Source organism: Syngnathus scovelli, chromosome 9 (genome assembly GCF_024217435.2).
Source record: "Syngnathus scovelli strain Florida chromosome 9, RoL_Ssco_1.2, whole genome shotgun sequence".
NCBI classification, from domain to species: Eukaryota; Metazoa; Chordata; class Actinopteri; order Syngnathiformes; family Syngnathidae; genus Syngnathus; species Syngnathus scovelli.
The window spans coordinates 3,340,780-3,357,640 of NC_090855.1; the positions used below are offsets into that span (position 1 = coordinate 3,340,780).

At 45.6% G+C, this 16,861-nt stretch overlaps 1 protein-coding gene across 4 annotated transcripts; it reads right to left on the reverse strand.

Annotated features, from left to right (window-relative positions):
- Positions 1 to 195: 195 nt before the first annotated feature.
- nr4a3 (nuclear receptor subfamily 4, group A, member 3) lies at positions 196 to 16,332 on the reverse strand. Of its 4 annotated transcripts, none has more exons than XM_049730918.2 (8): positions 16,109 to 16,332; positions 14,327 to 14,497; positions 10,939 to 11,777; positions 7,672 to 7,801; positions 6,493 to 6,656; positions 6,212 to 6,411; positions 3,794 to 3,972; positions 196 to 1,718 (listed from the first exon to the last, which is right to left on the reverse strand). In XM_049730918.2, the coding sequence occupies exons 3-8, from the start codon at positions 11,773 to 11,775 to the stop codon at positions 1,456 to 1,458; spliced, it is 1,773 nt and encodes a 590-aa protein (XP_049586875.1). In that variant the 5' UTR covers positions 11,776 to 11,777; positions 14,327 to 14,497; positions 16,109 to 16,332; the 3' UTR covers positions 196 to 1,455. The 4 variants fall into 4 exon arrangements, with proteins under 4 accessions (XP_049586875.1, XP_049586874.1, XP_049586872.1 ...); XM_049730917.2 differs by lacking the exon at positions 16,109 to 16,332 and adding an exon at positions 13,774 to 13,855; XM_049730915.2 differs by lacking the exons at positions 14,327 to 14,497; positions 16,109 to 16,332 and adding exons at positions 13,336 to 13,639; positions 13,774 to 13,826.
- Positions 16,333 to 16,861: the final 529 nt, after the last annotated feature.

The window sequence follows — 16,861 nt, forward strand, 5'->3', positions numbered from 1 at the left end:
AACGAGGCTAGAGGCTGATCCGGACCTCATGCGAACGCCTCCCATTCTCCCGCCCACATTGCCCCGTTCCACTCCGCTTAATCCTCTTCTAGTCTCTTCCAGCGAGAGCCCACCACGAGAGGACCATGAGTCTGGGTTGAGGGTAAACGTTCACCCCAACGAGATTAGCAAAATCAAAGAACACAGGAGGCAGGATAATCAGAACTAGTTTATGATTTCAAAGTGCTGAACAGAAAATCCAGTGAACCAAAGAGAAAGAAAAAAAAAAAACTCAAACCAAAGAACATTGGAAAAAATAAAATAAAACAGCAACTTTTTTTTTCTCTTCTTTGAAAACAATGCACGTCGTACCACAATATTTGAAAAAAGCTAAAAACACTTCAAAATATTAGTTTTTGTATATTTATATATTTATATATCTATAGAATTTGCTTTTTTTTTCTTTTCTGGTAAGATCGCTGCTGCCGTGAGTGTGTGAGTGGGCTGGGGTGCGGTGAGACACACAAACACACGAGGCGAGCTGCTTTTTTGACAGCTTCAAAACAAACCATGCTTAAGATGCTGGCTTCTCTGACACACGCACGCACGCACACACACATTAAGATGCAGACACTCGCACCGCCACTAGCAAAATAATTAAAAAAAAAAAAAAAAAGACTGCGGAATGTTTCTTCCTTCTATCTTTCGAGCACCCTCCTTTCCTCTCCTCTTTTCTCCAGGTCGGGTGTGTGTCGGTGCTTCTTGCCCTTTTTTTTTCGGGCCGTAAGTGCTTCAGAAGCTCATTTTTTTGTCTCCTATCAGTTCCATTTGAGTCAAATAAACACACAAATGAAATAAAAATGAGCATTTCAAGTCTGAGTGAGCAGTCATCAATCATTAGTGCACAGTTTGTCCTCTCAAGCCGGATTTTTCTCTCTCGTACTTTCGTTGCTCTATTGACAATATAGGACACGTCTTTGCATTCAAATCATTTAGAGTTTGAAATTAAAAATCGCTTTCTTCTGTGATGAGAAAGCGGTCAGAAATTGCACTTGGAATCAATCAAGACTGTTTTTTGAAATATTGTGTTGTGTGCGTGTTTTTTTTGTACATGTGTGATGTCACTGAGTGACATTTTTATTTTTGGACGGAGTGTTTTAGACTTGTGTTCAATTATGTTTCCTTTCACTAGACTGTACATAGAAACTAACATCTTTCTTTTTTTTTTTTCTTTCCAGAGAGCAAAAAAATCCTCCATCATCCATCTCAGCCTCCATGTGAAAATCAGAAGTGGCAAAGCGAATATTTTTTTTTTTTTTTTTTTTTTTTTTTTTTACACTGGTAAAAAGTGTCTATTTAATTGATGGTCCATTGGAGGGAGTTCTCGTGGTTATCCCGTTGGCATCACAGCAAAGTGACTCTTATTGTCCTCAAACTGGACATGTTTTTTTTTTTTCTTGACTGCATCCTTCGCCATCAGTAAGGCAGAGTGTCCAGGAACCTGTCAATCAAGGGCGGAGGCGGCACCAGGTCCTCCAGCTTCAGGTAGAAGATCCGCTGAAGGCCCTGAGTCCTCTGGGAACGCAGCTCTGCCCTTAAACCCAGAATACGACTCAGGGCGGGCGCCGCCTTGGACGACGAGGAAGAGGGGCCGCAGCCCAGGTGGTCTCTGAGACAACAAATGACTTTGTTTTGCAGATCCTCCACTCGCTTGGAGTCCTTCAGGCCCGGAACTTGTTCTGGGAAGGACAGAAGAAGAATGTATTAAGCAGCTTGTCCATCTTACACGCTACGGACTCGAATGGAACACAATGAGACTAAGGAGAAACATTCCACGAAATACGACAGCTACATTGAGTAAAATGGTGAGTTGGATTTTTAATCATTTGTTTGTATTTGTGTCTAAAATATCAATAATTGAATCTATTTTGACTCAACTTTTATGAAATATTAATCAAAATATCACATATGATTATATAATTTTCTTTTGTCAGTATAAACTACTCACAATTCTAAGCTAATTGTGTTTGATTCTTCTGAAAACTGTCCAATTTTCCAAAATTCTTGGAATGAACATCACATGAAAGTTTTCTGGAAATTATTATTTTGCCTGCATTTAACCTCATTAAAACAACAAAAAGACATTTTGCCATTAATTCCCATAAAAACCCAACTGCCCATCTTATCCCACTGGATATTTCTGTCCAAATGGAAAGTTTCTGTAAATGTACTGGACGTGTTCCATCCCTTTGCAAGCCCAATCAGCTCATTCAGCTGAAAGAGCAATTGCTACATCTTCTTTTATATTGAATTGCACCTCATTAGCCTGTATGGCTCAACTTCTTAACTGGCTTTAACCTGTCTCACTCACTTCAGATCAATACACGACCTTACCTAATAAGCCCCCCCCGAACGTCGTTTGCACACGCACACACACTAAAAGGATAGACACACACACATATATATATAAATAAACACTTGGTGGCACACAAATGCTCCCTCCAATTCAAGACATTGACAAAGACAAAAGTGCTCAACAATTAGCTGATTATTCGGCCCTGTGAGCAGCCAAATTAGATTAGAAACACACACGCACACACACACACACACACACGAGTGCCCATAGCAACTCCAGTGGCACCCAAACCGAGCTTAATGTGACACTAACTCATTCTGCAGAGCACAGGGTGTCCACCGCTCCGAATACACACACACACTGACGCACACACACACGCACGGGCGCTGCAGGAAGGCCGCGGCTCAGACCACTTTTGGGATATCCATTATATGAAGCTTATTTATTGTTTGTTTATGTGGCTCTTTTGTTTGCCGAGTCACTCCGGCCCACCTTTCAATGTGTCTCTTTCAGACCTACGCACTCACTCCCCTTGTCTCCAGCTCCTGCGGCGGAGGTGTGTGCGTGTGTGCGGCGCGGTGCGGTGCGGTGGGGCGGGCGGTAATCGATGGCTGCCTTTCTAAACAGGCCACTCCGAATGGGTCGATGGCCCGGTTGCTTTGGCCGTGTGCTTGTGGGCTTTGCCGGGGGTGGCGCTGAGACGCCGGCGCAGAGCGGCGCTCCGTGGTGGGCTGGTCGATGGGGCGCAGAGTTAAGTGCTCCCCCAGAGAGAGGAGCTTGGGTTGGGGGCTTTAGACAGAGGAAGTGAAGGTGGTGGCAGAGGGCCGGGCCGGGGGGGGGGGGCTGGAGGTAAATAAAGTCTGCCTCGAGGGGAGGATTCCACACGTCATACATTAATTGAAAGAATCGGACATATTTGCGATATTTGCATGGATACGTCGAAATAAATTCTTTCATCATCTTCGCCTGTCAAAGTGAGAGGAGGCGGCGAGAACTTTAACACGTTCCTGAGTGATCTGAGGCCTGACTCGGAGCAAGTCTATCCGGCTCGGTTATCTTTCAGACAAAACGTAGCTTTTAAGCTCGCGTCACCCAAATTTTTAAGCCTTCGACAGGTGGAAAGTGTTTTAAGCCCGACACACTTCCTCCTGCTTGTCTCTTGCATTTTCTCTGCTGCGTGTTTGACACATGCACATTGATTAGAGCGGCAGGTGTCAGACAGGTGCAGCAGGTGCTTATGGGTATCAGGTTCTTGTTACTGCGAGAACGTGTGTGTGTGTGCGTACGTGTGTGTTTCCGAGGGGATTCGTCCACCTGATCGCTGTCACATTCAATCCGTCACACATAAACAACAAACCAAAGTGGCTAAAAATGATGACCAGGATCGCCTTAACGATCCACTTTGTGTGTAGTCCTCAAAATGTACCACATGATCATCTTATGCTTTTGTTTTTTTACCTGTGAGCAGCACAAGCGCAGCCAAGCAGGCGAAGGCGGAGGCGTCCAGGTTTAAACTCTGGAGATGGGTGGAGAAGTCTCGAATGGAGTCCAGCCATTCTCCAAAACCACGAAGGCACTGGAACCTGTGCAGCACCAAACCGTTGCAGAACACCAGCTTGTCCTCTGACAGCATCGACCTGGGAAGAAAAAAAAAGTAGGAAAAATGCTTCTTGTTTATAGCTTTAGCGACATCTGTATATAATAGTTGGACCACCAAAGCAAAAAACAATACAAAGTTGGCATTCACACACAACTGGGATGAAGATCAAACATGGCGATGCAGATTTTCAAATTACAGTATGCCGTTTTTTAAAACATGCCCAACTTTTCTGGGAACGTGGGAATGAACGGCCGGGTTAAGGAGCTCAAACGGGGAGGACTTTAAAGCGCTTTGACCGCTGCGTGCGATGGAAATATGTCTTAATGAGGAAATGAAAAGGTTTCCTTCATGACACAGAACCGGAGAGTGAGAGCATGTGCCATAAGCGAGGGCTATAAAGCGCTCTTTATGAGTGCCTGACTAAACAGCATGCTTCCTTCTTATTAGGAACCTTCGTAAATAAATCCCCCCCCCCAAACAAAGGGAAGACAGATGCAAGACGTAGGTAAAAGGAGATGAAATAAACGGTGTGCTTGGGAAAGCAGCTTCAACTAGAAGAAACTAGCTCAGCGAGTTTTACCCTTCCGTCATGCTGCGCTACATTTTTGTATTTATACTGAGTGAAAGTCCGTAATAAAATGATCGTATTGTACATTTCGCAAATTATGACGCCTCGAGACTTTGAACTGTCATGGACGATCAAACTTGTAAGATCCATTTGTTCTATCACCTCAGGCTTGGAGTCTCAGGTTTTTTTTTTCCATTACGCTGACCATTTTGGAGATTAGAATTTTTGAAATTTTGAAAATGTCATTTCACGGCCAACGTGACGTCAAGTTCGCGTGGGCGTTAATTTGTTAGTCAAACCAATTTTCCCTGTAATCGGAATGATCAAATTACAGACAAAAAGATTCCAAAGAAGAATCTGGAATGTGTGATGTCAAACATCAGCTCAAACAGATAAAATGCATCATTGGGAAAAATGAGCGTGAAAATCCCCAAATTTGTAGCATATCAAGTCAACCCTCGGATGTGACGCATGTGCCTGAGGACGCCCATGTGCCAAAACGCGGACAGTGTCCACATCCACGTTATATACGGTTGGATTTCTGCCACGCATTCCGCTCACCCCTGACGACGGCGTCGCCACGGCAACCCACCCATAATCACAGAAACTGTTTGGTGACGGGGGGTGCTAGTATGCCGACGGAGAAGTAAATTTCCTCGCCCGCACAAACCCTGACACGCACTCTGACGAACGTGCCGACATACGCTCGCACGAGGGGGGCGCCCGGGTTCAACGCGGGGTCGCTTAACGGGCTAAAGCTCTCACAGTGTTCCCGTGCGTGTACATGCGAACGAGGTCGCCTGCGTTTAGGGGTGACTCACAGTCCCAGCCTGCTGGAACTGTGATGCCACCACCCATCTTCTACCCACCCTGCACCTGGACCTAGCAGGGTGCAGGAGAACAAAGTTGTACATCATCAATGTGTGCGTGCGAATAAGTGTGTCTTGACTGTGTTGGTTTTTTGGCCGCGAGACGACAGCCCGGGACAAAAGGATGAGCTTGTACGCCGAGCCCCCTCCTCGTCATAAATTTAACCAGCCGCATGCCTTGCCAGGGCAGAGCGGTAGTCCCGGGTGATGTCGAGGCTCAAGATGACCCCGGCGGGAGTCCGAACGGCACCAAGCAGCCGTGCAAAAACTTGAACCTTTTTTTTTTTTGGTTAATGTAAGTCAGCTGAACTAAGCATGAATTTCCTGCCCTAACTTGTCAGCTGACCTGCTTTTTAGAGGTTCTGATCCTGTCAGATTGAGAAACAACACACACACAGACGCACACAAAGCCCGTTTGTGCGTCACATATCAGACGAGCGGAACTCTGTGGGCGTAGCTGCTGTCATAGACACGGACTCCATTCATAATTTTCTTCGTATGGCTGACTATTCAGCTTCAGATAGAACAACACAGTTGGAGTACAGTGCTGGAGTACAATAGGCTACTGGATGATTGCACCGCTCAACAATTTTTGCAACAGATGAATTTCTTTGCGATGATTCTTAATCTTGTTTTTCTCTCGAGCGTATCAGATTTGTCATCATGATAATATCACACCAATAATGACTTTAGGCTGCTTTAGAGCGCCTCGTTGTTGCAGCTTGGAAAAGTCTATGATGACCCAATGGGAAATCTGGTTTTCACCCAGCTGGCCTTGCTTTGACTCCCAGTAAGTTGGGGACATATTTAACTGCGGTACGTTCCGGCTCTCATCTCACCTGTGAGCGAGTCGCAAGACAAACAGCTCCAGGAAGGCGGAATCTATGAGCAGGTTCTGATCATCCCGCTGCAGCTCGGAAAAGCCCGGCAGCCGGTCGGCCCAGCACCGCGTGGTCTCCATCGAAATGGTGAGGAGCCTGTAGAACAGGTGGATGTGCTCGGCGTCAGAGGAGGAGGAGGGAGGGTCGGCAGCGCTGAACTGCGGGACGGTGAGAAACGAGACGTTAGCGTCTTTATGAAGCTTCTCGCTGGATACGTGTTTGGACCCCTGTTGTGCTACCTGGCTGTAGTCAAGGTCATGGGGTGTGCAGTGCGAGTAAGCCCTGAGCAGAGCGGAGATCAGGCTGAGGGGTGGCGAGGGAGGGGCCACTTCTGTCTGCAGGGGGCTCTTTGGTTTGGAAGGCAAACGGCCTCGACGCCCCTTCAGGCTATCGGTGCGTACCACTGCGGAGGGAGCATAAAGAGTCGGCGTGAGCGTGAATGATGAAGCGTTTACAGAAAGACCTGTCCTTGTGCTGATAAGTCTCTTATCGGTATTTTTCCAGAGGTGCTAAAGAATCTGAAAGGATGACGGGAAGCTTTAGAAGCATTCCCACACTGGAGGCTAAGCAGCCAGCAGGGGGCAGTGTGAGTTGTGGCTATACTTGATGGCAGAGACAGGTGCTTTGTAATCAAGAAAAAGTGTTGCTCAATAATTTTCAAGTTACCGTTGCGTGATGACGTCATTGTGTAGTTAGGACAGATACGTGATTACGAATGACGATTCCAGAAATGGAATTAGTCACCAGGAAATGGAATTGTATTAGATTTTGGAAATAATTTCAAATATGTTAATGTGATCAGTTTTGTAGACAACAGTAGATGTTTTTTTTGGACTTTAAACCAAAACCTGTAGAAATAATCTTTCTTCACTACTAAAAGTTTCAACCTCAAGTTCTTTTAAGTCATTGTAAAACGAAAATTTAGCCCAGCTTCCAGACAGTCGGCACATACTGTTCTTCCAAGTATTTTCAACAAAATGTCCTCCGTAACCGTCAAATAATAGGACTCAAAAACAATTTGTCCTGTAAGTACCAAAATATGAAACTGTCTCAATGTAAACTTGTGTTCCTTTGACTCACGCCAGTTGAAAATTGCAATTGAATGAATCTAATGTCAAACAAAAAGCAACCGAAAAAAAAAATCAATTCAAAACACTTGTTAAGTGAATAACTAACACTCATTTATAATAACTTCCTACAGGCCCGGTGTGATTAATTTCTGGTCCAACTAATTTGCTGCCATCCAAAAGTTCGCTCAATGCTGATAACAGCACACCGTTATCAGTAGCTCTAAAAAAAAAGTCTATTTATTTCTGTTTATATCTAATATTTCGACATAAATAATTATATAAATGTCTAGCCCTGTTTCCGATAAGCAACTCTGGATGACTGTTGATACATACTCGGAGTCTTCCTACCTTCCTTGACCATGCCCACGCTCAGACACTTCTGGAAGCGGCAGTACTGGCAGCGGTTTCGTCTCCTCTTGTCCACAGGACAGTTCTTACTAGCCAGACACACATACTTGGCGTTCTTCTGCACGGTACGCTAGAGAAGGAAAAAAAAAAACAAATCAGCCTCCAAACACAATCAACCGCCAAATATTTGATATGTTAAATTCAATTCAAGCTCTCCCCTCCTTCGCCGGCAAAGAATGAAAGCAAAAGCTCGCAGGTCAGTTTTTAATTACGTGCTGAAAGGGGAAGCTGACATCAGTATAATTAGATAAAATTAATTTCCCAACAAGCGTCGCCTGCAGGGGGGACAATTTTATTAGCGCCGGGCCTGACAATGGCGGCGGGCGCGCGCGCGTGGCGTGCTGAAGAGGCTCCCGCGAGACAGGCGGCGGGAAGGAAGGAGCTGCGTGATCAGATTGTTTGTGAAGCTCGCGGGTCAGCTCGTAGCACCTCGGGGGCCTCGTCGGTCGCGCCTCTCTCGATGGGCCCCGAGGGAGCTGTTTTCTCCTCGGCTGGTTCGCGCGATTATTACTGACCTTATTAAAAAGAAATCAGAAACGGGACGCGTGGGGACCGTCTGCTCTACCCGCGTGGACAACAATAACAAAAATGGTAGTCTGCACTCCCCCGCCCATGCAGAAATTACACTTAAGCCGCCCTATGTAAAGGAATTCAGAAACAATCACAGTTAAGTGTTTTTTTGTGTTCAATGAGGAAAATGCTCGTGACTCTTTTTTAAAAACGAAAATAAATACATCCAATTAGAAACCGTCTCGAGTCAACCGCGTCCGCACCTTCAGGGTAATTGATAGCGCAGCAATTATTTGCATGCTAATGACATATGCGAACGTCTCACATCTCTTTCCGTGTTCGCTAACGCTCGCATGGGTTTACAATGACCACATCGTTGTATCAAAAGTGGAATGAGGGTGGCATCGCGAGTGGGGACAATAGAAGGTGCTCCAGTGACCTCAAGGCCACATCGGTTCAGTGGGTGGGGTGAGTGTGTGTGTGTGTAAGCACTTGTGTGTCTGTCTGTGTTTGTTGTGGTGACTTTGCGAACTAAAGCAGGGTGGAGTGTGGATGGCGTCTCAGTCGAGGTGTCCTTGGTGACCTCCATTAGAATTTACATGCAGGTGGACACACCTATGCATGCACGCAAACACACCCGATGATGAAGTCGCTTCAATTTATATGAAGCCAATTTCAGGATGTATGAAATGGAATTCATATTAGGCGTGTGTGTGTCTGTGTGTATGGCGGCATCAAATTCTGTTGTGCGTATGAAAGCATTTCAGCTCTGTTCATTTGGGTGTGTTGTTTCTTTTTTGTTCCAGTCATTAAGGAGTCAATTGAGTTCAGCAATGTAACAGAAGGCGTGAGTCTATTCTTTAACGAGAAAATTATTAAAAAATGAAAGTTGAGTCAAATCAAAATTACAAGGCAAGAGACTTCAATTAACTTTGAAGTGCGAACTGTCTTTCTATAAACATCGAAAATTGTTCCGACGCAAATGACCGTTTTAGTCCCCAATAGTACAAATTGTTCTTTTACTTTTTATTACAGTGCAAAAGCTTCAGAAAGTGAAACGAGTGTGGCTTTTGTGTGGGAGAGACTTCCTTCTAGAAAAAAAAAAAACCCACAGAAAACAAACACAGTAAATGTTAATTTGGATTTAGTTAAACGGGCTATATTAGCGAACGAGGAGCACACGCAGCACGGAGGTATGCAGAGGCAGATTCTTGACATGTAACATGTGCTAATAGCCGTGGTTTAAATTAAAAGCCTTCGGGGACTTTGCCCCCCCCCCCCTCCTCCCCCCTCCCATCCTCTGCTTCTTAATCAGGGGCAATCAGAACTCTGTGCTGTGTGTCCGTCAAGTACAAATTGGTGCATGGCAGATTTCCTGAACTTATTCGAATGTTTCCAATATGGAAAACACATGACTACATGACTTTTTTTTTTTTATGCTTATATAATTCCAGTCAATAATGTGTGTGGAAAAAACGGTGCTTTAACAAAATCAAGATTAACTAAAAAAAAAAAAAATCACGCCAAAGCAGATTAATGGACCGCATTATTCCGCCTAAATAATAAAAGAAGAGCTCAAATTAATTCACTGTGAAAATGTGTTTCAAATTGCACTGATGAACTAACAGTAATTTTACATGCTAATACCGCTCCCCCTATAATTGAATGGTAATCTATTTTTAAGGGACAATAAAACCATTATGATAATGGAGTGCGCCTGATGATACGGAAAAAAAACAAACATGTGTACCATAAGTGTGTTTTAGCAGATGTGATTCCGGGAACAAATTAAGCGAAGTCAAATTGCTGACTTTCGACAAGTGTGCAAATGTGATGCATGAGAGGAAACAAGGCTTGATAGGCAGTACAGCAGCAGACAGACCCCCTCCCCCCCCCTTTCCCCCTCGGCCCCGCCGCAACCAGACGCCGCTTTCATTAATTAGTAAATAAAAACAAATCGTGAAACTAATTGAAAAGAATGATAATCATTTACACCGACCAGAGGCATGATTCAATTAGATCCGCTATCTTTGCTTTGGCTCTTAATTTTGCTCTCGTGCAGCCGGCGACAATATCGAAAAATAGGTTTTATGTGAATTAATATGAAAGCGATCACGGACTGCAATATAGAGAGTTTGTTTTTTTGGTGAGAGTAGATTAAAAAGTAAAAGTGTTTGCGGTCACATGGTACGTGGGATATGTGACTCAATCTGTGAAGTGACTCATATCATAAGTGCTGCATGTAATTTTGCACTCGCTGATTCAAAACAAACTGAAACAATATTGCACAAAAGCAGAATGTCGTTTCTAAAATACGCTCGCCGTATTTTATTTAGAGTGGCTTTGCATTGAGGCGGGAGAGGCGGGGGATTTTTTTCTCGGTTGTCTTAGCGAGAGCGTGTGTTCTCACATAAATCTCGCACACATACACGGACACACACAAGCCATGCGCACACTTTGGCCACTTGGTTGCCGGGAGCGACGACCCCTGTGGGTGTTCTGTGCTTTCATAATGACTCCTCAGACAATTTAGAGTGGGGGCTCAAGGTTGGGGCGACTCAAGTCGAATACGAGAAAATTACAGCTTGTTTGTCCAAATATTGTCATATTTTCATATAGGCGTGCTTTTGTGACACAAGTTTTTTTTTTTTTTTTTCAACATAGTTATGGTAGGCGGTGTTGAGTGTGTTTTTTTACCTTGAAGAAACCTTTGCAGCCCTCACATGTGCGGACTCCATAGTGCTGGCAGGCCGCGTTGTCCCCACACACGGCGCAGGTGCCCTCTCCTTGGGGGCCTCGTGGCGGGGGCGAGGGCAGGCTGTCCCCGAGTAAAGGGCCGCAAGGACCGAGAGCCAGGGAACGAAACGCGAGGCTGGTACCCCCGGCCCCGCGGTGCAGCTGATACATGGGCTGCTGATCCATGGGCGGACCGTGAGCATGGGAGACCGAGGTGGACGATGAGGACGAGGAGGAAGATGTGCGGACGAGGCCTCCGAGATTCTCGTAGCCCCCCACGCTGCCCCCGCTGTGTGGCGGCGAGTGTTGGTAGAAGTGCGGAAAGCGGGGCGACTTGAGGGAGCCGGCGGCGTCCAGGCTGGAGCCCATGGAATGGGGGTGTGACGGCGGGACCAGGGAGTGATCTTCCCATAGGAAAGAGGTGCCGGGTTGCGGGGGCATGGAAGGGGTGGTGGGCGTGGAGGGGGGAGATTGTTTAAAGTACATGGCGGAGGAGGACAGGGCCTCCAGTTGCGCGCTCGGGTAGCTGTCCTCCTCCTTCTTGATGGCGGGCCTGTGCGGCGGCATCTGGTAGAGGCAGGACGACTTGTGCTCGTAGCCCCCGTCCACAAACACGTTGAAGCTGGGCAGCGAGGTGGTGGCGGCCGCGGCGGAGATCTCGCCGCCGCCCAGGTCCAACTTGGTGTAGTCGGAGGTCATGAGGTCAGAAGCGTAGCCGTCGCCCTGGTAGCCGAAGGACTGGCCGGAGTAGGCGGAGCCTGGGTGGGTGGGCCCGTACTGAGCCTGCACGCAGGGCATGTCTGTTGGGAAAGCGCACGTGGAGAGTTAAGAGACATCCCGGCAAACCGTAAAAACAAGGTAATACAACGTTAGGAGTGTCATTAGTCGGGGAGGAGAATGTGATGACACGCTAGTTAATCACTTTTTTTGAACAGAGGAGCAGGACTTTGACAAGGAGCGATGCAGCGCAGCAGAGTGAGGCCAAGATTTGTGAGACACACATGCACACACGAGGATTAACAGTAACAAAATGCTCAGCTCGATATGAACGCACAAAATCGTTGTGTATCGTCATTTTTCAGATTCATCATCTTTACTTATTTTCGTTTTTTTCTTATTTGCAAAACCAAGAAAGCGCTAAGACCAGCCAACTTCATCGACTTCTTTGCGTTGGTTAGTAAAATGGAGCTAAATAATGATGGAACGCCATAGTGGTGCTGAATGCCTGCGCACACACACACACAGACACACACATACATGCAAGCGCAGCGAAACGCAGCAGACGCCAGTCGCTACGACTTCCTTCCGATTTAATCTGGACACAGCCACACTTGATTTGTGTGTTTAGTGTCTATCCTTATCCTTTACGTCACACGCCTGCACGCATGTGTCCGTGTGTGCGCGCCGACGAGCGTGAACTGTCAACACGGCCACTCTAGCGTCGACACCCTCATGCGCACCGTGTGCCGTAATAGCCCCCGTCGTGTTTGTCCAGTCAAATACGGGACTGTGGGTAAAGCACTTACAGATACTTCCATCCACTTACACGTGCAGACTGGGGGGGGGGTCGTAAAGGTCGTTTAAAAGTCATAGGTTGATTAAAAAGCACAAAAAGTTGAAAGGTGGTGACGTCTCATGACCGACAGCAGAGTTACTCATGCCGGAAATGGGCGGAGAGGTACATTAATTAGCATTTTTATAAGACAATACCCTAAAGGGCAACGTTCTTGTAGTGCCTTGAAAAGCTCCAGTATGACTCATACACACACACACCTAATGAAATCTTTGAATTGAGAAATTTGTCTTCAAATTTGTACGGTCAGATTATCTGCATATGTGAAATGATCACCTTTGCTTGAGCATTTATGGATGATTCATCTACCAATATAAAAGCAGTGAAGAGGGAAAATGATAATAACCACAACATTGAGAAATGAAGAGTAAGCGAAAAGGCTGCACGAATTTATCGCTCCTTTCTGCTGAGTCGACAATATTGAATAGAAAAGACAACAAAATCGGGCCACTGTTATTTTCGTTGTCAATTTAAAAGTCTTTGGGCTCTATTGTCATGAAGGGTGGTGTGCGGCATATTTGTGCAACTAGACTTATTAGTCACTTATCAGAAGAAGAGCTGCGCCGCTGTGGGAGTGGTCACAATGGATTTTAATCATGATCAATTAAAGTGGCTCCCTTGAAATGCAATGCACTTGTCACGCTACATTTACGACATAGCAGAAGCACATCGGTGTCCTTGTGTTTAACTTTAGCGGCCCCTCTCATTTTTTTAAAATTTAAAACCAAATAAGGTGCGACCGTGCTCGAACCAGTAAGTCGAGACTCAGGTGGATTGTTTCGCACCTGTTGTGTCACATCCCGTCATGCTCCTGCGGCTCGATGAAAGAATTAAGGCGACAACAAACGAAGACATGTCGTCTGACTTCAAACTGCGCCGATAGCCTCGGGCGAAAAACAGACACGTGTGACTTAAATGTGTGTGTGTGTGTGTTTATGCAAATACCCACAGCACATTCCTGCTGGCTTGTATGGCGTTAAGGATGTAAACATGAACCCGGGTACGTTCATTCTTGTCAAAAACATACGCCAGCATCTTGAGAACCAGTCGAACCACCTCGTTCTAGTTTGGCCTTGGAGAACTCCCTCGCTAACATACAACCAAATTTCGATGTCACAAAAAATCTTTTTCATGTGTGTGTGCGTGCAAGCAAGAGGACAGACAACCCAAGCAGAGTCAGACACACAAGTTGTGCAGCGAGGTAAAGGGAGACAATGTCTAACCTCGAGGTGCGCATTTCAACTGGACAAACTGCAGCTGTTCCAATAACTGAGTGCGCTTGTTCATTGTCAGAATGCCATAGATCTAACAAATAAAAAACATGGAGGTTGCACATATCAGTACAAAAAAAAAAAAACATTTGGGATGATTTTTCTTTTTTTTTTCTCGAGGTTTTGTTTGCAGTTGAATCGCTCCCTGTCAGTGATAACTGGGAGCTTTTTGTTTGACAGATAAACAGAAGTTTATGGGAGGAAAAAAAAAAGGCTATAGTTGTAAATTATCATGTCACTCACTGTAAATTGTTGCTCACACGTGATGTGGTATGACATGGTATTTCTTGCATTTGTTTAGCTAATATGTCAAATGTCAAAAGCGTCTGCACTTGCCACACACGCGCGGCGCGCGCACTCTTGCGCACCGCTCGCGCGTGTATGCAAACACACAAAAAAAGAAGACAACAAATTCCAATGAGGTTTGCTGGTGAAGTCACACTCAATTTTTTTTTGAAAGAAAGAGAAAGAAAGTAAGAAAGAAATGCAAGGTTTGCGGTGTTACCTGGTGTGAGAGCTTCGCGCTGAATGGTGCTGGGTTTGCGGGCGTGTGAGGTGGCGTGGCTGCAGCCGGGTCGGTGCTCCTGACGCGGGAAAGGCTCGTCGGGCTTCGCGGAGGAAAGCTCCAATCGCCGGCACTGCGAGCTCGGCCGGGGGCACTTTTCCGAACCTGTGTCTGGAGCAGAGAGGATGACGTAGGTCAAAACAGAACAATCTGTCACAGTGACTGCATTTTCTTTGATTTTCCAATTTAATACCCACAATGAGCTCCAAACATAAAACTTGTGCATGACACCAAAATTATCAACAGCATTTCAGACTTATTACCAATTTTGTTGCATTATGCAACCAATTTAAAAAAAAAAGCGTGAATTTCAGCACGTAGGCGTGCAAAAAAACTTAGTGGCCTAATGTGACCACTGAAAAAAAAAAAAGACCCATACAAGTAAGCACTTTTATAAAAGCAACGGAGTGTGTAAGAAGCTGCGGGCGCTCGCGTCTGATCACCACCGCGTTGGTCTGCTGCTGGCGGGGGGGTCATCCAGAAGGGAAGGCTCACGGCACGGGCCCACGCACGCACGCATGCATGCATGCATAAAAAGAAAAGGAAGAAGAAGAAGAAACTCCGGTGCACCGTGCGCCTCCGGCCGCCTCTCAATGTTGTCGGACGCACGGCACACCGGGGATTTCAAGGTTTAGAGCGCCCCCTTTCCGTCACACACGCCCCCTTGTCAAAACGGAGATTCCCCGAATGTCTAGGCGCCCCTAATGCTCTTCTAACCTGTAAATTTCCACACACACTCGCAGTACTGCCTAATAATACCTTAAACGGGACACTTTGGACGCCAACCTTTACGCGGAGCTGGCAAGAACTCATTTGATTTCAATATGAAAGCGAAACGAACTCAAGTGAAGCACATAAATCATCTTGTAGCTTTTCGCGCATACCTTTTTCTGCTCAAATTTTGGTTCCTGCCTGACTCTGACATTTATAAAGAACAACTGATCTTATAATTAAAAAAAAAAACTGAAACAAATTCGAGTAATCTTCAAAACATTTTATGATTGTCTTTTTTTTTGGTACCAAACTGAAAATATTAGTACGTTATTCCCATTAAAGGCTGGCACTCAATTGAGTTGGGAGGGCTGTGTGGGAAGCTCTTTGGCTCACCGCGCACCGGTAACCAAGAGAGCCGCACATAAGCCGCAAAACACGCACCCCAGAGCGCCGGTAAAGCCCCGGTGCTGACTCGCCTCCCTTCCTCGCGCCAATAAAGCCGAACAGCGGCGTGTTTCCAGCCAACACACGTTTAAAAAGTGGCCACAAAGTAAAGTACAAAACAACACAAAAGCGGACTGCTGTTTTATAGTGTAAAGTGGCACATTGGGTCAACTTTTTTTTGTCAGAATTTAAAAGGGCACTGGAGTTGAAAAGATGAATTTTCATCACTTTTTGTGACTGCACCGAGCTTGACACTAGATATTGATTTAAAACGCCGGTTTTTAAAAAATAATTTAAAAAGATTGATGCTTTTTAAAAGTCTTTCTGAATGAGGCATCCCATCTCCATGACAACCGGAGACGGTCTGGCTGTAAAAAAAATTGAATGGAACTCATCTCGGTTCCGAGCCTGACTGATCAACACATTTACGCGCACTCAAGGCAACGGTTTGGACCGCCGCTTGAGCGTAAAAACCGAATAAAATTCATAATAGTCGAACGTACTCTACTGGTTCGGCACGTGTGTAATTTTTCCAAAGTCCAAAATGATGAATAAGTTACTTACTGCTTTGCTGTGGACGTTCCGTCTTTACTTGTGATGACAAGCTCGCTTCAAGTATCCTTTCCCCATCCACAATAATCACCAAAAACTCGAAGGAAAAAAAGAAAGAAAAAGAAAAAAGGCTAGCGGAAAAACACGGGTAAAAAGTTTCTTTTCTTATGATTCTGTAGTCGAAGTAGTCGAAGTGTTTGGGAAAAATCAAAACTAAAAACACCTGAGTGCTAGAACGATTCTATTCCCGAGCTCTTCCTCGTGAGCGCCACTTTGCAAAGTGTGCACTTTGTTTATGCGCGCCGTCTGAGGGAAGAAAGTCAAATAGTGCATTTATGTGGGCTCAGCCTCCACTAGAGCGTCTGGTATGCGCTACGTCAATGTGACGCCATGGGATAGGTGACGTCACTCCAAGCAGAACTCTCGCTCTCTCTCGCTCTCTCTCTCTCTTCTGCGCTCTCTCTGGAGCGAGAGGAAAGCGAGAGAGGGAGTCCGAGCCAGCTCGTTGGTTTGATGGTTGCAGTTAAGGGAGTTCCTCGCTGGTGGGCGGTAGGGCGAGTTTGCGTTCACGTGTACATCACTCAAAGCTTCATCAGAGGTGGCGTTTGTTTATTTAAACTGTCAGAATAACCGGACAGTAATATGTTGATAAAAATATTCTGTTAAAAAGAAGAACTGATCTGATAACCAATCAGACACCTAAGGCGTGACTGATAAGGTGTCATTATTAGGTAGGATAGGTTTGATGGACTTTGCTGAAACAAT